The sequence below is a fragment of the Coptis chinensis genome, chromosome 5 (genome assembly GCF_015680905.1).
Source record: "Coptis chinensis isolate HL-2020 chromosome 5, ASM1568090v1, whole genome shotgun sequence".
NCBI classification, from domain to species: Eukaryota; Viridiplantae; Streptophyta; class Magnoliopsida; order Ranunculales; family Ranunculaceae; genus Coptis; species Coptis chinensis.
The window spans coordinates 3,823,930-3,851,349 of NC_141460.1; the positions used below are offsets into that span (position 1 = coordinate 3,823,930).

Below are 27,420 nucleotides of genomic sequence, written 5' to 3' on the forward strand. Positions count from 1 at the left end.
ATGACTAAACAAGAGGTATAATCAAGGGTTAAAATGTACTTTTTCAGCACTTATCAGCTGCTGTGGTAGCTTCTTCTCCTCAGGTTATGTCTTCTCCTTCCTCTTTCTATGTCTGCTCTAATGTTTCGACCCTCAAAAGATATGACCAGTTCAAGCTTGCGGTCTCTCTCCAGTCTCTCTTTTCTCTTCTTCTCTTGAGCTTTCCCTTCTTTTCTCTCTATCTTTCTTCTCTTTTCTCTACTGTTTCTTTTCTACGTTCTGGAGAGGGTGAGTTATCAAGAGTCCCTCTACTGTTAGTTTTGCTTGGTTTATATAGAGGCTTTGATTAGGGCATGCAAGCTTTGGAATCCCTTTTGGCAACTTCCTTTCCATGTTTTAATCCCTTTTGGAACTATCTAAATCGAATTCAAGCAGTGGAAGAAAGCTGCGAAGGGTGATGTGAAAACACTGGAATTCTGCGTTTTTAGAAGGGGGTGTGGGTCGTGCTTTGACATAGGCTTCTTAGGGTGCTGGCGTAGGTGCGCTCTGACATCTTGACAACAACACCTCAACTTTTCACAGTAGCTTTATTTTATCTAATTCATGTTATTCCCCACCTTGTTTCATGTACTTTCTATAGAGTCAAGTCGTGAGAATCTTACTGATAGGGTTATATACTAAAAGCATTACTTTTGTATTAACTCTAATTCTTTATATTTTGAATGAGAATCATATGGGCAAATGTAATGCATATTATATATGTTATTAGTTATATGCATGTGTCTAATACTTTATGTTGTAGATGATATGGTGTGAACACACATAAGATCATATCATCAATACCTTATAAAGTATAAGTAATCGTTCACAACCTAGATGGATTTGAACAAACCATTGGTACAGTTGTAGTATAATCTAGTATTAGTCTATCTTGACTATAGGATTACACTAGTACACTTTATGTGTATTGAACAGGATCAAGTGAGGTTGTTTCTCTTTATACTGACTATATAAGAGAACAAAGACCTCTGTTATTATAGATGCCTGTCCTCTTAATCCGGATATAATAACGGGCACTTATGTGCATTGTACATTGCTTTACATCATCAATGAGTGAGATTCATCTGTGAATCAACAAACTCAATGGATTGGGTAATGACATTGTATGTAAGGTGTGCTGTTGATTATAGAAGGAATTTGTGACCCGCAGGAAGTCGGGTTGATGATGTCCCCTTGAGGAGCTCAAAAAGATTGTCATGTAAACCCTACAGGTGGATTTATTCTGACATGACAATGAGGTTGAGTGGTACTACTCAAGGACATAAGAAGTTTATTAATGTAGTTGTCAGTAACTTGACTTAATCAATGGACATTCGATATCTTAAACACGAGGAGATCAACGAGCATATAATATGGAGCCCATAAACGTAACACGTAATTTGGGATTAGGGCGGTAGTGTAGCAATGACCTTTAGTGGAATAAGTCATTTGTTGACGGACTTAGGCCGTGTGTTCTGGGCGAACATGGGAAGCCCAAGCCCATCAGGAATTTCTCCTCATGGTCCCTGTTGTAGCCTATAAATAGAAACCTTTCTCTCCTGGCTAAAATTCACTATTCATCTGGATTGAAAAGAGAGGCAAGGAAAGATAGATCCAAAATTGGTTCTAGCTTTGTGAGAAAGAAGGGGGTTGGTAGATCGTTGCCCACACAACATCCAATCTATTGAAAGGAATACAACAGAAGATCAAGAGGTTATTTGATTGTTGATTTCATAAAGCTTAGATTCTCAGAGTCATCTCAACTAGATTTACAGGTATGTTTTCCAATCCAAAACCGTGAGAACCATTAATTCCGTTGCGCGTGGTTTTCACAGTTTGTAGAAATATTCATTCTGAAATAACGGTTCCTACACTTACAACCCCTTAAAGTCATCAGTCTCAGCTCTTTTCGTCATATTCACGTCAATTTCTGTAAAATCAATGAAACAAACTAATAAGAGGAACTTATCCTAATTAACTAGACAATATAATATAAATATGGGCATAAATGTGTAGCATTTATGTGCTTATGAAATACCCCCAAACTTACATTTTTCTAATCGTCGAGCAAACTAACTTTGAACTAATAACAAAAATCCAAACTCACTTTCGTAGGAATCACGATTACACCTAGCATGTCCAACAAGCCTTTTGAACCCCTAGGTTTACCCTAGTAGATGAGTTTAGTCTCGTGAGAGTTTTCAGAGAAGATACTCACAAACTTCATCTATACTATAATGACTAAAAAATAACATCAATGTTTCATTAATTTAATCTCAGGTTTCTGTACATCTCACTAGCAAGGAATAAAGAATACTCATTTTAAAACCTAAGTTAATACATGCATAATAATCAAATCATCTAAAAATAAACATACATGCAATGGACAATATTATGAAATGCAGTGGCAGGTCCGTTTCTGAAACTTTTGGAATAACGTCTTTAAGTAGGTCCTCACAAATATGTCAAGACAAAAATACTTTGATTTTTCCACTTAGGTTTCGCTCACTCCAGTGTGCAGTGGGCACACTTTTCCTCTCAATCTCAATGACAATCTAAAGGAGCCGAGGTCGATCAATCACATCTACCATTTACTATCACACCAACCTATTCCTAATTGAGCTAGATGTCTTTATTAGGTTTTATATATGGCTTAGGTGATGGTTTAAGAATAAATGGAATGGATAAACAAAAATGACAAGCCTGAGAAAATAGGGTCTTCAAATTATGTAACTAGAGAAAGCCTTGTTCTTATTTTGCTTCTACACTTCGTTTCCATCCTTAGCCTTTTTGTTTTGGCTTTTGACTCCTTTGATTCTATTTTTGGAGTTCTAACTTTTTATTTTATTTCTCTTTATTTTTCTTTTCTTTAGACGGAAACTTTCTTTTCTTTTTCTTATTTTTCTTTTGAAGCAACTAACAAATTCTTGGTTTTCCACAGGTCTTTTTCTTTTCTTTTCTTCATTTCATCCTATTTCTCAGACTCATTCAAGATGGGTAGGCTGTTTTTTATTTTGTTTCTTATTTTATAGAGGGTAAAGGGTTTGCGGTTTATGAAAAAACTAATGAAAGGCTCAGTAGGACGACTAGCGGAAAAAATATTCTTTTGGTTGGAATTTCTAGCTATATCGATCCAAAGAGGGCCTAAATTATTGCTTAGGATAAGGTATGGTGATCAAGAAAGTGGACGTGTGATTTCTCTATTCGGAGGTTACTACTCTCTTGTGTCATCACTCAGATATTAACTCATATGAGGCTTTTAGGCTAGATTTTCACAGGATATGCAAAATTAAGCACTCTAACTTTGGTCTCAGAAAAATGCTGCCAAAATACAATCATGATGTTCATGCAAGACATTTATGAAAAGATGCAATGACTATTACCTACATATTAACCTAAGTTTCTAATAACTACCTCTTAATTCTAATGCTAAATGAGACTTCTAGACTATAATTATCACAGAAAATGAAACAATACCATTATCACTAAGTGCATAGTATAAATAAGTTTTATTTTTCGCTAAACAAAACATTTTGTTCCTACCCACAAACTTATTTTAGACATTGTCCTCAATGTTGACATGTATGCTTAAATTAAAAAGATAACAACATGAACAAGTAAAAATAAAGGACAGAGGTTACCAATAGCTCCATGAATGAAAAATAAAGCTCGAGTCACCTGTAGAAATTAGTACCTTACCAAAGATATAACAGTGATAATATATATAAGGAACAACCAAATTACTACAACGACTAAAATATGTCACGTAACTCATTCCATAGAGTTCCACGTCTCCAAAAAGACGGAGAAAAGGTGTTAAAGTGGAATGCATTAGATATGTGCAGAATAGACTCAAATAAAATAAAAACATGGGTTGCCTCCAATAAGCGCTACAGTTAACGTCTCTAGTAGACGACTGCTTCTCACAATCAAACCTTGGATTTAAATATCCCAATCGTAAGCAAAAGATCATGTGATGCTTAATATAAACACTACCACCCCCAAACTTATGCAAAGCAATACTTAAACATACCATGTATCACTTAATAAGATATACAAATGCAATAAACAATAAGTGAACATGAGACAATGCATCTAACAAATAGTAATAATGTCATCAGATTTTCTCAAATCAGATAACAATTTCAAATCAACTTTTTGTACCCAAACAGCACGGACCTTAGCTAATTAGTATCTAGGTTGTGTATGTTTATATTTCACTCCCATTTTCTTACCATGATTCTTAGGAAAATTATAATCACATCTCATAACTCTATTAGGTATACTAGATATATATATAACAACATCATTAGCATGGTTATGAAATGGAGCACAAGATTGTGGAACTTGATTAAAAAATGATAACGTTTGTGCATGACTAGTGGTTTTACACCAAACCTGAGAATTGCTTCTTCTAACATGACAGTGATACTTAATGTGACCTACACCACCACAATAATAACAAATGATAGGATGTCTAGTACGGTCAACATGGGAGGTGTAAGGGACATTAATTGGTATACACCTTGGTTCTAAAGAATATGAAGTCGACTTAGAACACATAGGAAGATTAACACAAGCACGTGGACACTCCTCAACATTCAAATTTATATCACCACTACAAAGACTAAGACGTGTCATGTTCGGATCCAAATTCTTTTTTAAAAGATCAAACATAGTTTCCTTATGAGTTTCCTTACTTATGCTAAACTCATGTATCAGAGAATCATTCTTATTCCTAAGAGATTCATTCTCTGCCTGTAACTGATTAGCAACACACATATTTTCATTAACTTTGGAACTCAGAATAGTGTTTTCACTTTCAAGAGATATTACCCTCTCAGCCAACCTCTCATTTTCATTAAGCAATTCATGATTTTTCTTTAAAAGTGCATCATACAGCTCATGAAAATTTTCATTTGAATCACTCAACAAACTATCATAGCTAATACTTAGACAAGGATTAGAAATAGGACATGAAGAAGTAACATCAAGAGTATCCCTAAAAGAAAAGTCCTGAGATATAGGATTTACTACCTCTCTCAGTTCCTCATTATCACTATCACTAAAGTGGTTTGGGAGAAGATTTAAATATGTAATTCTCTACTGATCATTTCCATAACTCATTCGCCAAAATCGGGCCAGTAACGAAGCAGCAAATTGAATTTGAAATTGTACGAAAAATCAGAAAATTTCAGAATTCAAATTGGGCTTGGGCCCAAACCGCTTACCTACGGTTGTCGCGTCTCCTTCCTTCAAAAACGCCAAACGCTTCTTTCCCCTTTCAATCCCGCCGGTTACCAAGTTTAAATCAAACCTTGAACACCAAAATAAAAAAAAAATAAATAAATAAAAAATAAAAAAATAGAGAGAGAGAAGAAAACCTAACTACACCCACACCTAGATAATCAAATCCAACTAAAATCTTCTCTAAACCATTACCACCACCACCCCAACTCCGAAAAACAGCCACCAATTCGAGTAACTACCGCCACCACCGTTGTTTTTAGTAGTTTTTCTTCAAACTCGCCTCCCCCACAGTCTACAAAACCATTAGTTGTCTCAGAAACTTCAATGGCGCTACGACGAAGAATTTTGCCGGAGCACGCGTTTGCTTCCGACAGCTTCGCACCATTTTACGACGCGGAGATGATTAGGAGGCATTGGAACGGACTGTGGTACTCGACTGAGGAGTTCTATCACTATGATTTGGTAGAACAGTTTTATAAAAAGCGAGAATTGGAGGGGGATAGGATTTTCATAAAGGAACGAGGAGGGAAGTAACGAGATAGTTGTTGGCTGAACTGTTAGGAATTACGCTTGAAAGCAACCTGGTAACGACAATTCAGGAATCCCAAAGATATCTTGAGTTCTGCGCTGATGAAGGATACTTGTCGTGGAGGGTGAATACAATCCGACATCTCATTCGTCCGGTCATCCCGACCACCAAACCAATCCCGGTCAGAGCTCGGTGGATTGATAGGAACGCCCTCGGGAAAGACAAAGTCGGTGATATCATCCCGCAATGTCGCGACGCCCTCCTGGATTTTGCAAACAAATAAATATAATTTCTGCATCCCTCGATTTAATGTTTAATGTGATTCGAGGAGTGGGGAAAGAGCTTGGCGCTCTTCCCGTATTGATCACTAAGATCATGCTCTCCTTTAGAGCTCGCGCAAGATCTGCTCCTATTAAGATCAAATTGCATTCTAATGCAAGTATCTATACGGATTGCATCCAAGAGACTTGGCCGTTGTCTGAAGAAAAAATGGTTGAGTCGGAGGATGAAAGGGAGGATATGACATGTCTGGATGACGATGCATTAGATAATTGTAGTTCTAATTTAGAACGAATGCAAGTGTTGCAAACTGCCTTGCGTTGCGTTTATGGTATTTGTGAAAATATCCGAGATAGACAGATTGTAGTTCGAAAGAAGCAAACGAACCTTCAGACGAGACTTGAAATGCTCGAAGGGGTTCAGGACGATATCCTGTCTAACATGGAGACTATCCACCAGCATCAACAAGCCCAGTATGCAGTACTCAGGACTGAGATGGAAGCACAACGCTTGTTCCGAATAGAGATGCTACGATGCATGCCACCCGTGGAGGACTCTGTTTTAGCCGAGTCCGACAGGCATGAGTGTCGTCGCCGAAGAACAGATGGTTCAAGCCAATCTCCATCTCAGGGTCCATCTTCATCACATAACTAGGTGTTCACCGTCAGTTGTGTTCGCTGTTATTTCATAATTTTGTTTTATTAGTTGGATTTTAATTCAGTTGTTAAATTTAAATATTAAGGTGTTTGTTTTATGTTGTGTGGTTTTAAATTTAAGTTTTAATATAATTCGTTATATGATCATCTGGCACGTAAATTTGTCTTGGAGGAAAGGTTGAGAATTTGGCCGATATCGGCATATCTATGAATTGTGTGGTGGTAGCATGAAATGTAGGAGAGTTTAGAAGTTACTATTCTAAATCCAAAGATAAAAAGATACCGGGATTTTTAGAAAATCAAGAAGATGGTTTGTTTCCGTTTTGGGTTTGGAATCTTTCTATTTCCGGAAATTGCCTTTAAACAATTTGGCAAGTTGCCGATTCGTTTTGGAAGCACAGAACCTATTTAAACCCCCTTCATTCTACACTAACAAACCACACTACACCCCACCATCATCACTCACCTTTCACTCCAAGTTTTTCCTTCTTTTCCTCTAAACTCCTGTTTTCAAAGATTTACTACTAGCGCTGCGCCTGTACACTTTCACAAAGTTTAGTCAGAGCGCGACCCGCGCCCTCCTTGAGCGCGACCCGCACCCAAACTCTGTAATTCTAAAAACTCAGAGAGCGACCCGCGCTCTCCTTGAGCGCGACCCGCGCCCAAACTCTGTAATCCTAAAAACCCACGAGCGCAACCCGCGCCCAAAGTGAGCGCACCCGCGCCCTGCCATCTGTGAACACGGAAATTCCAATTTTTTGAGGGTCATTCTAGGATTTTTGGAACTGTTCAAGGAGTCATTGAGATGACATCTCCTATAGTCATACCTGAACAGTCTTTCGAAGACGTGTTGGGAACCGAGACCTATGGACATTGGTTCCGACACAGGATCATGCAATTAGGATGGCGTCATCTCCTGGTAAGTGATGACGATTCATATTCACCACAGCTTACTGCTTATTTCTATGACCACGTTAAATTCTATTGTAATCAGGATGGAGAACAAGAATTCTCCGTCGTAGTCAATGACACGACACATAAATTCAATAAACATGTGGTCGCTTTAGTTTCAGGATTACCAATACCTGATCCTGTTCACACATGGGCATATATGACCAATAATGCATATCTTTATGATTATACATATTTCCATGAGTATTATGGGGGAGGGTATTTCGAGTAATGGACCAGGGGCGATATAGCATTGCCCTTGGTAGCCTTTCCCTAAACGTAGGCACCACCATGTTATTCATCCTGATGAATATTTTGGGGGAATGGCAGTTCATTTCTGCAAACAGTACTGCTGGTAACATTTTCCTCGCTTTAGCTGAGGGACGTCGCCGATATGACATTCCCCGAGTTTTAGTCGCTAGTCTTAAGAGAGCCCAAACCATGAGGCGTAAGTATCTTCTTATGCCTGTGTTGGTAAGCCGCATCATGCGTAGTTGTTTACGTGATTCGTGCACAATTCACGATTGGAAAAGGGTTGAAGTCATGAGACCCACCAATGGGGTGCTTCGCTCATTCGCGAATAATGACTTGGCGGGATGGCGGTGCGACCTCATTTGGTCGCCCGCACATCCCATCGGACATAATAACACTTAACAGGTTAGCATTAGTAGATGATAAATGGCGGCAAGCTTGGCAAGTTATAATGGACCGGCGGGATCTTGAAGGAACCTCATCTCTTTAATGAGGAGGAGGATGTTTAAGCGGGAGATAAGGTAAGGTTTTAGTTTTGTTATTGTCTGCTTATGTCCCAAGCAATTTAATTCTGTTAACCCCATAATGGGTGGAACTCTTATCGAGTTGCGTCAGTTTTTTTTATTTCCTATATTAATATGTTCTAACCTTATTTTGCAGATGTTCTAGAATTTCACGCATTTCCATGATATTTTTCTATCCTCTTTATTTAAATGCTTTGAGGACAAAGCATGCTTCTAATTTGGGGGGGGGGGGGCATAGAAACACGTGTAATTAAGGCATCTGTTAGGATATAGATATGTATAATATGCATTTGTTTTTAAGTTAAAATTTTCAAAAATATAAATAAATAAGTTTATGCTATACACTTAGGAATATTGGTATTGTTTTCTTTCTCTATGCTCTTAACAATCTAGAAGTCTCACGTAGCTTTTGCATCAGAATAATTGTTAGGAACTTAGGTCAATATGTATGTAATAATCAGTGCATCTATCTATAAATATATTACATGAGTATCTATGATTGTTAGCGATAAGTTTAAAATCTAGGCTAGAGTACTTATTCTACAAATCCTGTGAGAATATAGCCTAAAGCCTTATATGAGCCCGAAACATTTGAGAAATGACACAAGGGAGAAGTATATTCGAATAGAGAAATCACACGTCCACTTGCTTGATCACTATGTCATATCCTAAGCGAGAATTTAGGCCCTCTTTGGATCGATATAGCCGAAAATTCAAACCTATGAATTATTTTCCGCTAGTTAAGCCCCTCCGAGCCTTTCTTTAGCCTTCCATAAACCACAATTCCTTTACCCTGTTACAAAAACAAAACAAAATAAAAAATTCAACTTACCCAATCTAGAATAAGTCTGAGAATAGAATGAGTGAAGAAAGAAAAAGAGAAAAACCTGTGTAAACAAAAATTATTTAGTTGCTTCAGAAAAAGAAAAGAAGTTTCCATCCAAGGAAAAGAAAAAAAAAATAATATAGAAATAAATAAAAACTCCAAAAATAGAATAAAAGGGAGTCAAAAGCCAAAGAAAAAAAAAATTGCTAAGGATGGAAACAAAGTATAGAAGAAAAAGAAAATAACAAGGTTTTCTCTAAGTTACATAATATGAAGACTCTATTATCTCAGACTTGTCCTTTTGAATATCCATTTCCTTCCTTCTTAAACCATCTCCTAATCCCATGACACCTAATAAAGACCTCTAGCTTAATTAGGAATAGGTTAGTGTGATAGTAAGTGGCGGATGTGTTTGATCGACTCCGACTTCCTTGTTTGTCATTGAGATTGTAAGGTAAAGTGTGCCCACCATGGCTGCTCGGAGTAGCTGTGAAACTTGAGGAAAAAATCAGAGTGGTTTTTGTCTTGACATTTATGTGAAGACCTACTTAAGGACGTTATTCCGAGTTTTCAAAAACGAACCTACTAGGCATTTCATAGTATTACTCATAGTATATATATTTGTATCATAAATGATTGATTATTATGCATATATTAGTTTAGGTTTTTGACTTGGTTATTCTTATTCATTTGCTAGTGAGATATATAGATAGTTGGGACATGAATGAGGAAACAATAGTTTCATTTCTTAGTCGTTGTAGTATAGTTGAAGTTTGTGAGTACCTTCACTAGAAAACTCTCACGAGGCTATAACTCGTCCACTAGGGAATTCCTAGTGGTTTAAGGCCTTGTTGCATATGGCCAATGCAATCGCACTCAGCGAAACGAGAGTAGTTAGAACTCCATTTTTGGTCACTTATTCTAATTTCTCATCTTTGCTTGAGGACAAGCAAAATGCTGTTTGGGGGTGGTTTGATAAGAGCCCAAAACTGTAGTTTTAACCACAGAATGATCATACTTTTAGACCAATTATGTGAGTAATAATTAAGAGTTAGCACCGACATTCACGTTTTTATGCATTTCGGGTTTCAAAGTCCATTCTGTGCAGAAATGTGCCACTTTAGCGAGATAAAGGAGGAAAGGTCGGTTACTAAGGAGTTCCGTGATTAAAGGCCAAGATTCAAGAAGACAAAGCCTTTCTAAAGCCCGGTCAAAAGCTGAAAAGTCGACGCTTGCGTAAAAAAGACACAAGTCGCCAAGTCGTGAGAACTTCCGAAGGTCGTATCTTTGGACTCAGACCTCGGAATGGGGCCTACCTTATGTCAAAACGACCGGCTCGGAAAGAGCTTTCCAATGGTCTAAGCCTTGATCCAATCAGAGGAGCAGAAGTGGACAAAAAGTCTGTTGAAGCCAACTGCAGCTGAAGAGGCCTTTTTGGACTGAAAGTATTGGGTTTTGGGCCTGATTCTCTGGCCCAAAACATGGCTCCAAGCCCATGCACGATTTTTGGATCTGAAAGTGTAAAAACCAAAGCTTAACTCTTTGTTAATGGTAGCTAGTTAGACCTAAAAGTATATAGAATTCTAGATCTAGTTTTCAGTAGAGTAATTAAGTTTAAGTTCCATTTTCAATTCTTGTTTTAGATTAAGTCTTTGAATTATTGTTCTTGATTGATTAGATAAATAAAATAGTTATTTTGTCAATTTCGAATTTTGTTATTTCGATTTATAGACCTAGTTTTAATTCTTGTCGATTATCATTTTGTAGTTTAAGTAGATTGAAACATTGTTAGTTAATTTAGTTAAGTTAGAATTTTAATATGATGTGTAGTTATAATTCAATGGGAAATGATGGTTTGATGACTCAAGGCTAAAACCTCCATTAGAGGGGTTGATGAAGCTTTGATGAAAACTTAGTGGTATAGTGTAGAAGCGTTGTAGAATCTATTCCACTCTAGAAGGTCGTGATTAAGCCATGAGAATGGGTGGACGACCTCACATGCTAGTTAGTATTTGGTAGAAATGCCAAGAACACTAGGGATTAGAACTCGAATTTCTTGCCGTAAGAACGTAAGAATCGAGATACAAGAATCTATGATAGGTTATTAAGTTGGATTCGAGGTGGATTCAAGTCCCCTCTAATCCTTTATCTAGATTCAAAAACAATCATATTTCCATAGCATTCGTAGTTAAATTCAACATAATCAATTTCATATTGTATCGTAGTATAACACCCTTCGTAAAGCTCTCATTAGACTTAAGACCGATTTATTAGATTAGAAAACATTTCATGCTAGAGAACTAGGAGTGGAACGAATTTGTTACTCTACTCTATTTCGATAGAATTGAGAGTAGAAACTTTGATAAATAGAGCACCATAAATAGTTTTAGTTTACTTACGTTTTGAGTTCATCGTTCATTTCGTAGGTAAATTATTCAATTTTATCGTTTATCAGGACACATTGATAGAAAAGTACGAGTTAAGTGAAAATTCTTGGCTCACCAGGCTATATGAAGATCGTGAGGCATGGATACCTGTGTACAATCGAACTACATTATTTGCTGGTTTGAACACTACTGGTCGTAGTGAGGGAGTTAATGGTTTCTTTAAAGATCATATCAATCGTATGACCAATTTAATGGATTTTGTTCGAAAGTATGAACAAGCCTTGAAGACTATGGAAGTAAATTAGAGAAATGAGGATTTTGAGTCTGAATAGAAGAATCGCATTATCACTGGGAGAAGCTTCATTTTAAAGCATGGGGAAAATATATATACAAGAAAAATGTTTGAAAAGTTTAGGACTCAGTTCTTTAATGATGAGTTATACAAAGCTGACATGATATCTAGTGAGTTAATGACATATGATGTGGAATTCATCCGTAGCAAGACCAATGAAAAAGGTGAGCATTGGATTGTGAAGTGGAATCAACAGATGTGTGAAGGCGTTTGTGAGTGCCATCTTTATGAGTTTGTTGGAATACCCTGTGCCCATATACTTAAGGTGTTATCCAAACTTGATGTCTATGAAATTCCAAAATGTTTCATTAACGAAAGATGGTTGAAAGGGGCTAACCGATTTAGGAGGGGTGACAAGGAAGGGTCTCTTTTCTAAGAACAAGTTGATGTTATGAACCTTAGTTACTTGTGCCAAGAAACCACTAAATGGGCGTGTGTTGCCTCCCATACTCCGGCAAGCTACAAAGTGTTCTTAGATGGTTTGAGAGAACTTGGTAAAAACAATTCAGAAATCATTCCTGATGAAGTTGTTTAGGAAGATGTTTCAAGCGAATCAAGTGCTCCATGTGATTCAGGGGATGACCATTCTTCACTTCAACCGATTTTAGATCATAATGTATCACAAACTAAAGGTAGAAATAAAGATGATGGTGCAAAAGGAAAACATGGTAGATATGTGCATCCTATAGAAGCAACAAGAAGTAAGAATAAAAGAAAGTGTCGCTCTTGTAACTTGTACGCTAACCCACAATTGTCCTCAAAATCCCAATTCAAAAAAGACAAAGTCGCGATAAATGAGACAAGTTGAAAGAGCATAAAGGTTGCTATTTTTGTGAGTTTAACAAAGAAAATCATATGTGTTTTTGTTGTTTTTGTCTTAGAATTTACATTCAGAAATGAAGTTTAGTTTCACTAAGGATTTATTGTAGTTTTGGATGGTGATTGCTAATGCCTTGATTGTAACCTCAAGATGTAGATTCTATTTTTATTTTTATTTTCGTTGAAATGAAGTAGCATATTGTTTGTAACAATATGGTTTGAACTTGTTTTTTGTTTTGTTAATTATATGGTCTGAAAGTGGGTGCCACAAGCAAAGAGCTTTATGCAAATTAATGGGTTTGTACTGACTTATGTATGCTATACTTAATATGCAAATTCAGGTGAGATTTGAGGATGAAAATAAACCACCAATGTGGTGCCCGCCAACAACAATGTGGTATAAAATTGCCAAAGTGCCAAACAAACAATGAACACACCCATTATATAATGGTATTGCATCATTTACAAATCTGTAAAAAACACTTCATTGACATTTTGTCTAATACGTTTAGCACAAACACATGTCTCCACAATCTGACCCCAAAATACAAAATTTTATAAAAAAGCATATCAGATTTACAATCTTTACAACCCATTAACAGAAATAAATAGTCACAAGATTTCAGCTAATCAACCCTTAAACCCAAATTTACAAGTTTTAATTCTTAAGAATTGAAGCAAAGGCCTTATTTCTTTCTGCGTAATAGAGGTAACGAACAAGAGTACATGCTGAATTACTTTTTCTCCCTTGAGACGCCAAACACCTAACAGTCACAATTCCTGGTAGAGAGAAGAGATAGAGCTGGAACGACGATTTGTTTCGTGTTTTTTGTTACTTTCTGTGTAAAGAGAGAGAAGGGGAGCAATTTCAAAAGAGAAGAAAAGGATGAGCATGTGGGTTTATCCCATTCTTTTCAATAGGTGAGGCTTGGCTCGAGCCATTTTTTTGCACAACTTTATCGCCAAAATTAATGCCAACTCACTCTACCTAAAAACCATTAGATTTTGAATGTTGTGCGGTCAAGATCTGTTGTAAGAACTGTTGTATGAAAGTCATTGTATACGGAACCCACCCCATATATATATATATATATATAAAATAATTTGTCATAATTATTTTCTAACTTGGTGGGGACACAAAACAATTGACTCCATTCCACGCCGCTTCAAGTAGCGTCGTTTGGGTTTTTACAAACCACGCTATTTCAACTCACGTGGAATGCACTCTCTATTTCTCAATAACACTCTCTATATATGGAGAGTTATATACATATAGGGGGAAAAAACCACGGCCACTCCCTCCGCTTTTGAGGGAATGGGGAGCCATTGCACCCAGCCTTACCAGATATATTGCCCTTATAAATTCCCAAACACGTGTTACGTATCTTATAAGTTTCATGAAATGTCGGTATATATCGTTAATTAAATAATTATACGTGTCGTGTAGAATCCTTGAAGGTCCATTGTTAAACAGCAATTGCACCAGCAAACACTCAAACCTTGCACCCTCCCCTTTAGGGAGGCGGTACTACCTGTGGGATCATGGTATTGGTATCACCCGAGGAGATTTATAGGAGAGGTGCGCATGCTTCCAAGTTTCCAAAAACTATTCTAATCTTGGTTAGTTATTTAGAACAATTTAGTTTAATATCCTAAAAAGAGGCGTCTGATGATTTTGCAAAGACGCAGTAACTGTGAGCAAAATATGTCTAGTATGTACAACACTATGCAACTGCAACAACTATTTGTGGCACAGATGTCATGTAAGGATACATACTTAGGTCTGTTAAACCTTAAGTTAGTCATGCAAAAACACACGTGAGAATATGAAGCAGCATTCCACAGGAGAACATTGTCAGCACTTGCCTCCAGTATCTCTACTGAGAATTCCACAGTAGTTTTCAGTACAAGAGTATAATTACAAGTTATGTTATTTTCCTATGAGCAGAAGAAAATCGACCTATCATTCTCATTCTATTTTCGTCTTCCAAACCCAGACAAACCAGGTGAAAAAACCATCCAGAAATAATTTGAATGTTTTGTTATGGTAAACCAACTCTGTTTCATCCTGGAACAAACTTGGCGGGATTGGAAAAGACTACAAATGAATGTCATCTTTCCTCTTGGATATAGTAGTATTGACCTGTTGCTCTACGTAATAGACCGGGCAATTTACAATTACCCCACGGTGTGTTGTCCGCAACCCGAGACAAAATGCTGAGAGGTGTACCGGAAACTCTTTCGACACACGTAACAATAATGGTTCCGACATGTCAGGCAGACCATGTGGTTATTACTGCCAACCTGAAAATTTATCCCCAAACACATAAAAATAATTAATCACTAACAAGACACTTCAAATAATCATATCCAATTGAAAATTTTGGGGAACATTGGCAGTTAGTCCAGGCATTTTGGTCAGAATTAATAAATATCTTATTCATTTAAAGGGTTTGGTTTTTGTCATTCGACTTGTTAAACCGCTGATTACAATGCCTATTTCTAATATATACATGTACACGCCTCTTGTACACGCTGTGCTTTTAGAGATGATCTTGCAGACTGAATTTTTATGCAGATGATCTTCGTGGTGAAGATATCATCTCTGCTAAAAAGCTGCCCATTTGAATATGTGTAACCTATCCAAAAATTGTGTTCAAGTTTAAGATTATTTAGGCTTTATCTAAATGCCACAATTTTCACGCTTGCAACACTCACAAACATATCCATAGGAGCTGATTTCTGGTGAGGATGATCTTCTTAATGAGGTGATCATCCTCGCAAAAAATAGTCTTAGATTCATTAACATTTTAGTTTTAACCTATTAGTGGGAAAGTAGACTTAGATAATGCAGAAACCTTCAATAAAGACGTAAAGAGCCTAAAGTGTGTGATCAAACAAAATCCTAGAATATAGACACAAAAGTATAGGAAACTGAATGTATGACTTTGAAGTTGAAAAAATAAATAAAAATCAACTACACTTGCTGCACTCAAGACACTTGTAAGTTATGGACAGAATATAGAGTTGAGATGTCGATCATCCATTTCTACCTGAGTTGAGTGTAACTAATGTAGATATCAATTGGCGGAACCAACAATTTAAGAAAAACTACACTTCAGAGTTCAGACAAATAAACCAAGAACCCTAAAGTCTTTCTTTTATTTCTAATCTCTTTCAATAACATCAACTAATTCAAACTGAACTACAAACCCTTATTTGCAACTAAGAATTTTCCTGCCAACCAATGAAACCTATTAAAGTATGCCCTATTGCTGCAAATAACTTGAACAACCAAAACACACAAAAACAGAAAGGGGGACACCTACTGCACGTGCACCCTTGGGCTTTACAATGTCCACATTAGTAATAGTTTAGAAGGACAAGATTGAGGTTGAGCAGGTAAGAGGGAATTTTGGGATCACTATAGTGCATATAAAAGTTACATATATAAAAGAAAGAAAGAAAGAAAGAAAGTAAGAAAGAAGGAAAGAAAGAAAAAGAGAGTTGGTATTTAAAAGGACTGGATTTGCTATTCAGAACGGACTTGCAACGCAAGTTCTAGTGTGCTTTGTCCAGTTGTCCTCCACTTCTGTATAATTTCAATTGAATAAAACATATTTATCCAAAAAAAAAATGCTATATTTGAAGGGCTAAAAGGACTCCAGGTTTGGAGACATGGGGGTAAGGGTGAACGTAAAAGAAAATACGAGACGAGTGAAATGCACTAACTTATGTACTTGTTCTTCTGGGGTATTCGGTATTCCATAGTTGGTCCAAGGATGTAAAAATTCTACGGGTGTGTGTATTTCAAACAACTTATATCATGTCAGTGCTCATTGGAGGATTCAATTACTTGGATTAATCTTCCATAGAATTGTATAGCACACATTTCTTGAGTCTCAAAGGTTTTGTTAGTAAGAAAATATACTTGTTAGACACCAAATATTCCTGATCAGTAGGTGACAATATGGCACCCTTTTCAACCTCCATGTGCTTCACTGAGATGATCTCCAAATTTAAGCCTATCATAAGATTATATTCTATGCCCTGAGACCTAAGTGATGTATACGAAGGCGGAAGCAACTTCGAATCAATAACACCAATGAATAAAATTGATAAACACCCAAAAACTAGGGTTTCAAAGGGAAAACGAATTTCCTTAATTCAATCTCTTGATTAAACAATTCAAAAACAACCAACCTAACAATGAAGGCCTAGATGCCTTTGTATAATAAAACCCTACTTCTAATTCTAATTATAGTCCTAATAGGAAACTACTACTAACCTAACAAATAAAAATAGAAACTAACTAAACTAAATACTATTAATTCCATGTCCATGCATCACTAAGCTATTATACTTGGTGAGCTAAGTAAACTGTCTAGGCCTGAAACAATCTGGAACCATTTCAACAAGACTATAACTTACCCTAAGAACAATTAGTCATAAGAAGATCACTATGGTACAATAGTTGCAAGCACATTCTAGTTCAGTACTTCAGTCTTGTTTTCAGATAACATAAACAACCAAGAGTAAGAAATACTCACCTTTGCATTTTCTTCTGCACATATTGGACACGGGTGCATCTGAACCACCACCTTGTTTTCCTCCTCCTTAATATGAGTTTCTTCAGTCAGAAATAGGACACATCCACCTCTGCTTCAGTAAGTAAAAAAACAATAAATTAGTTTCTATGTAATATTATAAGAACAAATCCATATACTGTAGGTAGGATACCCTAAACTTTACAAAGTGAAAATTTACCTGAAGTGATCATATCCTCTAATGGCATTATTACATTGATAGCAAAAAAACTGCCCACAGTTTCCGCATACCATCTTGTTACAACCTTCAGTTCGAGAGATTGCAATATTGCAAGATGGGCATCGCTTAGCATCACGACTTATTTCCGTGAGACTAAGAATCTCGTTCAACATCACTTCTCTTTTATGTGCTTGCTCATCTGTGAGTTCATATGAACACTGTTGTTCCTGCAGGCAAACACCAAAAGGAGGTTTATCTAGGAATTATGAAAAGGTACCAAATTATCAATCACCATGAAAGAGGTGTCGATAAGCGTAAGGCACTACTAGTTATCATTTGCTTGATCAGATTATTACATTTTGCCCAATCTCAGAGGATACCAGGGAAAAAAAACGCACTAGCTGAAGATATATATTAAGTAAGAATGTCGTTCAACAAGAACAGATTTTTCATAAGGCTTTTGTTGTTAGTATGTCCAGTTATTTTATTTTAATTTTTTTTAGGGTGGGGTGGGAGTGGAAATATCTCATCAAAACAGGTTTAGAGACCTTTTTATTTGAGCAAGAAAAATAGCATATCAGGATTTTTTTTCTGGGCTAATAATCTATATCAGGACTTCAGCTTAACATGAAAAAAAATTCAATGACGACTAGAGCTTTTACCATTAACTTTAGGAGTTTTTGTTCCGGACTCGTACACGTACTTCCTACATGACGCCTCTCTCCACAAAGGATACAAAAACTGAAAAAGCATTTCGGGCATTGAGCATCACAGTCCCCATCCTTTAAGCAGCCTGTCTCACATCTAGGGCAATAAACTACATCAGACATTGAGTCTAGTGTTTTCTGCAACAATAATGATTCCCAGCGCTCGAAGTCTTCGCTTGCAAGTAAACGTTTCAACAAGCCAGGTGGAACAAGCCCATCACATTCTGCATCAGGGCATATGAGCTTGTAAATAGTCCCTTCCTTTACATGGATACTTGAATAAGTCTCCATGCATTTCCAGCAGAAAAAGTGTTTGCATGGCAGTCTGATGAACTCTGCGCCTGAGAAGAGAGACTATTGATTAAAGTTAAGAAGAAACTGAAGTGTCAAGAACAACATAAACACGGTAAAGACAACTGTAGACAACAGGCCACCATCCAGAAATATACACCAATAGCATGCATATTGGACATGGTCATTGTTTATACCATCTCCAATTCCACTGATACATCTCTAAACCTCACAGATGAAGGGTCGTTAATCCCTGTATTTCTAACCAAAGCTTCACATCACACCCCACCTTAAAACTTGGCCAAGTTAACCCGGCTTTTGACAAATACAGATAGCCCCACTTTCGACTTTTACTTTACTTGGCCCCAACTAGTCTCAACCAAACTAGATAATTGTCTCATATAGGCAATCCCAAAGACATGATTGAGACAATAACACGCTGGCGAGGATGCTGAAAAGTAATGCACTGTATATTGTGTGTGGTTTACCATGACGTCACGCTGACATCACCACACATTCTTTTTGTATATTGTGTGGTGTACCATGACGTCACACTGCACACATCATTATCAGTCCCTTAAATCAAGTATTTTTATTTTGTAGAAGTTAGTTTCCTAGTTTGCTAATATACTCAGCAGCTACAGTGCGAGAGCCTTCGGGCTCGGTTCCCTTCGGGGTTGATGAGCCTTCGGGCAATGTAAGCCTTTGGGTTAGTGTCCCTCTGGGATTGATGAGCCTTCGGGTAATGTAAGCCTTCGGGCTAGGGTCCTTCGATGTAACCAGTGTGGGTCTGCCTTAACCCTCTAAATATTTCAAAAAAATAATATACTCAGCTACCAAGTAACCCTCATTACCAATAAGGGCAGTTGCACAAACAAAAGCAGCTTGAAGTTTTCAGAATAAATGAAATATTGGTTTTTAATGCTTATGATAAATCCCTAACATCCTAAGAGACGCGTGCGAGATTTTTAAATATCTTGTTGTTAGTTTCATCCTCTTTCTTGCTTCGGCAAAGTGGTTTACATCAAACACATTGTCTTTCTATCTGACGAGAATAAGATATCCTGGACAACAGAAAAGAGACTTTACACAGATAACATATACTGCTACAAAATCCCAGCTATGCCCATGTCAAGTACTATACAATTAAGCACCAAGAAAGCAATTTTGCCACATATATACATTTCAAGTGCATGATCTTAGATAAGTAGATAAACTATATTGCAAGGTAGAATAGGATATAAACAAGATTCTTAGATGTAACCAAGAACAAGACATATTGATTGTAGGTTTTCAATGCTGACAGAAAGAAAGTTAATCTGATTGAAGTTAAGATGAAGATGAAGTGTAAAGAACACCTTAGACATGGTCAAGAGTTCAATTCAGTAGACACACAGCTGTTGAGAACAGGTGCAGTCCAGAAATATACACAAATTTCACGCATATTGGAGCTGAAGCCGTTCTGGACCCAGTGCATGTGTGAGTATTTGCAATCTATCTGTGTCGACAAGTATAAGTATACCTGTATGCAAGCTACATTTATAGTTGTCACAATGTGTGTGTAGTGTGTACACAAGGAAATGAATGTGTGCATGTGTGTTCATTAATATGGCAGAAGGAGAATATTCTCTGTTGTTATTTTTCCTTTTTCTATTTGTATGTTAATCTACCGAGGAAAAGAGAGAAAGAGTCACCTGCATGCTCACTAAAACAGATGCAGCACTCCTGAAAATTTTCATTAAAAACCTCATGGCACTTATCATCATTATATTTCATCATTGATGGTATATCAACTTCTGGCGATACACTTCCCCGAAAAGCACGACTGTCACCAGCATCTGGCATGTTATAGGGACCAAGAGTTATTTCCTTATCAAACCCTAGATGAGAAAGAGAAGAACTGTGTAACCAGTCCACCCATTGGTATATAACCTCCTGGCCAGGTTTATCTGTCCAAAAAGAATCCAACATGCGGCAAAGATTGGAAATTCTCAAAGAGTTCAACCATTGAATGGATAGAGTGAAATATGGAGGTTGATGGCTTGGATACGAATTGGGTAATAAACATGTCAACACAATCGGAGGAAGATATTGAACTGCAAAAGTATAAAGGAATTCATTTGAATGTTGAGCCGGGGCAATAAGGCTGGTAGATTTTCCTCCAGGTTCAACATTTTCTTTAGGTGAATGAAGCTTTGCGGATATAGTTAGTTCACCAAGGGTTTCAATATGTACACGGATCTGCAAAAAAAAATAAAAAAAAACAGATGTTGGATGGCAATATTTGTATAGTGAAATACAAATGTTGGTTATCACCAAACCTGAAAAGATTTCTGGCCTCCTTCAGTTCTACCGATAGTTAGATTGTCCCCATATATGGCCTCCATGGCCAATAACTGCAAAGCACAACTTTGAGATCAGAATGGTTTGCACATTCAGATGTAATGTTTTATCCCAATTCCCAAATACTCCATATATATAAAGAGATGTTATGTTTCCATATGTTACAAAAAGTGAAAAGGCCAGGGCATATATTATCATAAAAAAAAATTAAAGGGGGGAGAATAATATTTTTTAAGCAGGGATTTCCTATTCTTGCAGCTTTTTACTTATAACATTTACTCTCCAGTGTTGTGTGCAGAAAGACCTCTCATCAGTTTCAAGGATGATGAAGGTCCAATGTGTGCTTAGAGTCAAACCAAACACTGTGAATGAACTAATAATGATAATAAAGACCACCAGACAAAATCCATAAAGAAATAAGATGCCGCACAATTTTGTCCTCTCAGTAGCTCATCTTATCTTTTGTTTTGTCACTGTAAGCTTGAATAAGACAGCAAAAAAATATATATCTAATGTAAACACCAACTCCGCCTGAGTTTGTCTATTTCCAATTTGTTCTATTATAAGTCACTTGAGGTACCTCGTCATTAAAAGTAACGTAGTTGAAACTTATTATTTACCTCGTCTTCCTGTAAGTGGTTGTTGATAGTGAGCTGCTCCTCTGACAGCTCAGGTTCTTCATTATTAGCCCCCTCCTCTTCCCCAGTGGGACCATGATCAGCACTATTAGTAGTACTAGTACAACTTTTAACTTTTGATTCATCCCCTCTTTCGTCTTGGGGTTTTACCTCTGAACTTGTTCTGACTAACGGTGGAGTTTTGACGACATAGGCAGGTTTATTATTAGTTTGAGAAAAACCTCTTCTTTCGACGAACTTGCGTATAGTTGTTGAAGAGTTTGGGTTTTGTTTAGATGATGATGAAGTATGGAGATTAGTTACTTCTTGTAGAGCTGCTTCTTTCCCCTTGTTCTTCATCATCATGGCTGCTGAAACGCGAAGCCGTAGTTTTTTGGGACTTATAAATAGCTTCTGGAAAGGGGTTAGACCGTTTCAGAAATATATTGTTGGGCCTGTTTTTGGACTCATCAATACAATACACATTCTGTCCCACGAAGAAATGAGGCTCAGCCACTTGGTTCTAACTCGGTTGAGTATAAATTCTCTCCCATCGACCTATATCAAATTACCTCCCTATTATTTAGGTCTCGTTAAATAATCTCTCTGTTTTCCAAAAAAGATATAAAATCTTGTCTGTTTTTATTTTCCATTTTAACTTATTTCCTTTTTTACCCTTTTGGGATTGAAAATTTTCCGACTATATATATATATATATATATATATATATATATATATATATATATATATATAACTATATTTGCATAGTCATTGGAGCTATAAAAACTTAAATTTACATAGTAACTTTTGGGATTGAAAATTTTCCGACACCTGACATAATATATGTAAATGTATTTTTACATAGTCATATATATATAAAACTATATTTATATAGTTATTGGAGCTATGAAAACTTAAATTTACATAGTAACTTTTCGGATTGAAAATTTTCCGACGACACCAGACAGAATATAAATTTAAATTTTTCTATGAAAAAAAATTTCATATGAAAATTTAAATTTAAATAGGTTAAGAAGACTGTGTAATTTTATATTGTCATATGTAAATACAAATTTACATAGAATGACGTCAGCCCAGTTTTCACAGGGGTATTTTGGTCTGTTTTGGTTTTGATGTTATGTTTTTAAATAATAGGGAGGTTTTATGCATTTGTTCGCTTACAAGGGGTTTTTGTGAAACCATTTAAGTACCAGGGAGATTAAACCCATTGTCTGCATTCTGTCCATGTCAAGTTATCAACGTAATCCCATTTCACTTCTTAACATAACTAGTATACTGCATTGCAGTGGGGGCGTGAGTGGAGCATAGCACTTCGCTAATTATTATTATAAATTATATTTTTTAATTTAATTAATTATAAAAATCTCACTCGTTAAATTAATTATTATTTAATTATAAATTTTCTTTTGAAAAAAACAATTGATCACCACAGTTGGACTAAAATTAAAAGACTGAGAAAAACTTAAAATGTTCAGATAAAATATTAGGCAAACCATGTAACCATGTTTAGTTAAAATATTGAAATACTATGTTCTATTAATAGGAAAGTGATTGACAATTTCAAAGCTATGAAAGTTTTAATAGCACAGAGTATAGGACTCTATCCTATCCAATATTGAGGAGGTGAGAGAGCTCTATAAATAGACCCCACCCCCCTCACATATTGATCATCCCAACAAAGAAAAGCTTTCTCTCTTTTAATGGTGGCCTCCAACATTTTCTAAAGAAGAAGCTAGTAATTTGTGGAGATTCCATAAGTTGTAACCTCCCTAACCATTGTCGGTTCTTGGTTCGTGAACAAAGGTTGCTTCCCGTTCGTGGTTGGAACTTGACTCCAGCTAAGTTGAAAAGAAGAAGATCTTGAGTATGCCAAGAACATCATCTTCTCCTGTAGATCAAAGCTTGGAACTTCAAATTGAAAGCTGTGACCAAGGTACGATCTTACATTTTTATTTGCTATTTTATGCATGTGATATAGTGTAATTGTACATATCGTAGGAATCATGCATGAGATATCGGTAAAACCCTACATTGGTATCAGAGCATGTAGGGTTTTACCGATATGTGAAAATGTGGATTACTTAGATTTATTTTAAGAGATGATTCTTATTCGTAGTATCTTATTTTTGGAATTCAAACTTGATCGATAGAATGGCACCCGATGGAAAATCCCCGTTTACGATGCTACCTGAAAAGGACTTGTTAAACGATAAGAATTATGAACTTTGGTCTAGGAAAGTTAGGCTAATTCTGGCAGATAGGAAGGTCATTGACGTAATAACCGAGACGATGCGTAACCCACCGGCGGAATAACACAAGTCGCTTATATCTTCCGCGACTTAAAAAGTACAATGAGTATACAAGCAGAGACAATGTTGCCCGAATTGCCATACTTGGCACCATGAGGAATGACTTCATGATGCGGTATGATGGCCTTGGATCGGCTAAAGAGTTATGGGAAGCAGTAAAGGCGGACCTTGGCGGTACGACTACTACACAGCTGAGGAGGCTATAAATGAGCTTTGACAAATTTATCAAGCTGCCCCATACCTCTATGACACAACATTGCACGGTGATGAGGAACATGGTTGTTGAGTTAGCCCAAGCAGGATAGGTCCTGTCAAATGAACAGCAAATTCAAGCTGTCATTAGGTTTTTACCTAAAACTTGGGAACAATTTCATCTTATCTTAACGCATGACGACAGTATCACAAACTTTGCATAGATGCAGAGGAAATGTGAGCTTGAGGAACAAAGGCTTCTCAATGAAAAGCCTGTTGTTCAAACTGAAGCAAATGTTGTCAACTCCAAAAAGAGGAAGGCTCCTTGGAACAAGAAAAGTGGAAAAGGGAAAGGCAAGGAAAAGGCCAAGCTTGACCCACAGCAAAAGAAACCTAGGAAGTCGATAGACATGACTAGTGTTGAATGCTTCCGTTGTCATCAGATGGGACACTATGCTAGGGCATATCCTTCTCCTAAGATAAGTTTTACTTTAAGTACTGTCAATGTGATAAGTACTGTCATGCTGTCTGATTCATCACAATATTGGATTGTAGATTCAACAAATGACGGACCCACATAAGCGGGATAGGTCCCCGTTTGAAGATTTCGAAACTTCCACAAGGAACTCGGAGAGTCCACATGGGAAACCAAAGTGTAGTTGATGTTTTGGGCACAGGCACTTGTAGGTTGGATTTTGCGAGTGAGAGATCCATCCTTATTGAAGAAGTACTCTTTGTACCCTCAATTAGGAGAAATATTTTATCGGTTTTTGAAATTACTTCAAGAATCCTATGTGTTTAATTTTTCCCGAGAACTTCGCTTGAGATATCTTTAAATAAATGCAGTTTGATAGATCATGCTTATTTAATGAATTCTTTTATGACATTACACTTAGCACAAACTGAAGTTTTTATGTCTAAAATGGTTGGTTGCCAATTGTGGCATGCTAGACTAGGACATATTGGACACGCGATGGGATAGACCGCTTAGCAAGGGAGGGTTGTTAGGTAACTTAACCTCTGTTAAAATGGAAACTGTGAAAGTTGTCTTCTTTGGAAAAGCCACCAAGAAACCTTTTGGGAAAGCCCAAAGGGCAACTTATCCTTTACAACTTATTCACTCGACATCCGTGGACCAATGAATGTAACGAAAGGCATGGGGCTTTGTATTTCATTACCTTCACGGATGACTATACACGTTATGGGACCGTGTACTTGATGTCTCACAAATCGACGCCTTGGACTGTTTTAAAAAGTACAAGAACCTTGTTGAGAATCAACTTGATAGACAATAAAGGCCTTAAGAACTAACCGCTGACGTGAGTATCTTTTTACACGAGTTTAAGGAACTCGTGAAAATAAGGGTATAGCTAAACAACTAACTATTCCTTATACCCCTCGCCAGAATGGTGTCTCCGAGAGAAGGAATAGAACCCCTGCTGAAATGGTTAGATCTATGATGGCTCGGGCTAACTTGCCCATCTCATTTTGGGGTGATGCATTGTTAACGGTCTACCGCGCATACTTAACCTAGTTCCTTCAAAATATGTTGACAAAACACCCTATGAACTATGGACCGGGTAGACAACCGGTTTTGAACTACCTTAGACCATGGGGGTGTGTACCTTTGTCACTTCTCAAAATCGAGAATTTGGGAAGTTGAGTGCTCTGGAAAGAAGTGTGTCTTTATAAGATACGATGAGACTTCTAAGGGGTATGTCTTCCTAGGGGAGGATACTTTCGAGGGCATGTCACGTAAATAGAAGCACGTAACGCCGATTCTTAGAGGATCAATACCCAATGAGGGGTGAGGTTGATAAGGATATACAACTTTACGAAGTTGACAACCTTATAACTGGCCGATGAACAAAGGCGAAGATGAAACTTTCATCAACCCTGATTCCAGTGACAATGGCATTGGTCAACTGATTGATCAATCCCAACCTCGTAAGAGTGTTAGAGGCCATATCCCCAAACGTCGGTTTGAGATTGAAGGGGAGATAAATATGACCAATGCACTTACAGAAATATCTGATGAACCTAAAACATTCAAGGAGGCTATTTCTGGGTCCAATACAAGTAAGTGGATGGAAGCTATGAAGAAAGAATTGGAGTCGATGAAGAAAAACAAAGTATGGGACTTAGTTGATCTACCTCCAAACAGGAGATCTATTGGGAACAGGTGGGTTCTCAAGATCAAGAAAAATGTGGAAATGAACATAGACAAATTCAAAGCCAGGCTTGTTGCAAAAGGTTACACCCAAAAATAAGGAATAGACTATGAGGACACCTTCTCACCAGTAGTGAGATTTGCCTCCATACGTCTCCTCTTGTCAATGGTTGCCCACTTAGATTTAGAGCTTTACCAGATGGATGTCAAAACTGCTTTTCTTAATGGAGAATTACAAGAGGAAATCTATATGGATCAACCCACTGGTTTTTCAATCAAGGGTCAGGAACACAAAGTGTGTAAACTGAACAGATCCATATATGGTTTAAAACAGGCCTCTAGATAGTGGAATCTGAGATTCCATGAAGCTATGCTTCAAGACAAATTCGAAATGGTAAATGAGGACCATTGCGTATATGTCAAGACATCTAAAAATGGTTTTATGATTCTATCTCTATATGTGGATGACATTTTGTTAGCAGGTAACAATAAGGCATTGATAAATTCCACTAAGGAGTGGTTGTCATTAAACTTCGAAATGAAGGACATGGGTGAAGCTAGTTATGTCTTAGGAGTTAAAATAACTCGGGATCGGCCCAAACGCTTGTTATCTTTGTCTCATGAGACATATATTAAGAAGATTTTGGAAAGATTCAACATGACTGATTGCAAGCAAGTGGATCTCCCAGTAAGTCTAGGAGAGTCTTTGAGTTCTAAAATGTCTCCCAAGAATCCTACTGAAACTCAAGCTATGAAAAATGTACCATACTCAAGCCGCCAGCAAATGAAGCCTTATGTATGCAATGTTGTGTACAAGGCCGGACATCTGCTATCTTGATTGGGTTAGTATCAAGGTTCCAAACAAATCCTCGGGGTCGCATTAATCGGAAGGTCATCAAGAAGATAATGAGGTATCTTAAAGGCACTGTAGACTACTCACTTGTCTACCAAGGGAAAGATTTTAAGTTGATTGGGTACTTTGATGCCAACTTGGCTGGAGACCTTGATGAGAGGAAGTCAACTTCAGGATATACCTACATAATGAATGGAGGTGCTATATCCTGGAGCAGCAAGAAGCAAACTTCCATAGCACTTTCAACTATGGAAGCTGAGTATATTACATGCTACTCTGCCACACAGGAGGCTGTGTGGCTCAGACG

General features: G+C 37.1%; 1 protein-coding gene across 2 annotated transcripts; it reads right to left on the reverse strand.

Annotated features, from left to right (window-relative positions):
• Positions 1-14,665: 14,665 nt before the first annotated feature.
• LOC147496323 (uncharacterized) lies at positions 14,666-21,997 on the reverse strand. 2 transcript variants are annotated; one of them, XM_086559321.1, is made up of 7 exons: positions 21,572-21,997; positions 20,930-21,004; positions 20,303-20,849; positions 18,273-18,658; positions 17,611-17,837; positions 17,394-17,505; positions 14,666-15,147 (listed from the first exon to the last, which is right to left on the reverse strand). In XM_086559321.1, exons 1-7 carry the CDS (start codon positions 21,932-21,934, stop codon positions 15,022-15,024), a joined length of 1,836 nt encoding a protein of 611 aa, XP_086415447.1. In that variant the 5' UTR covers positions 21,935-21,997; the 3' UTR covers positions 14,666-15,021. The 2 variants fall into 2 exon arrangements, with proteins under 2 accessions (XP_086415447.1, XP_086415448.1); XM_086559322.1 differs by having other exon boundaries at positions 17,394-17,502; positions 21,572-21,996.
• Positions 21,998-27,420: the final 5,423 nt, after the last annotated feature.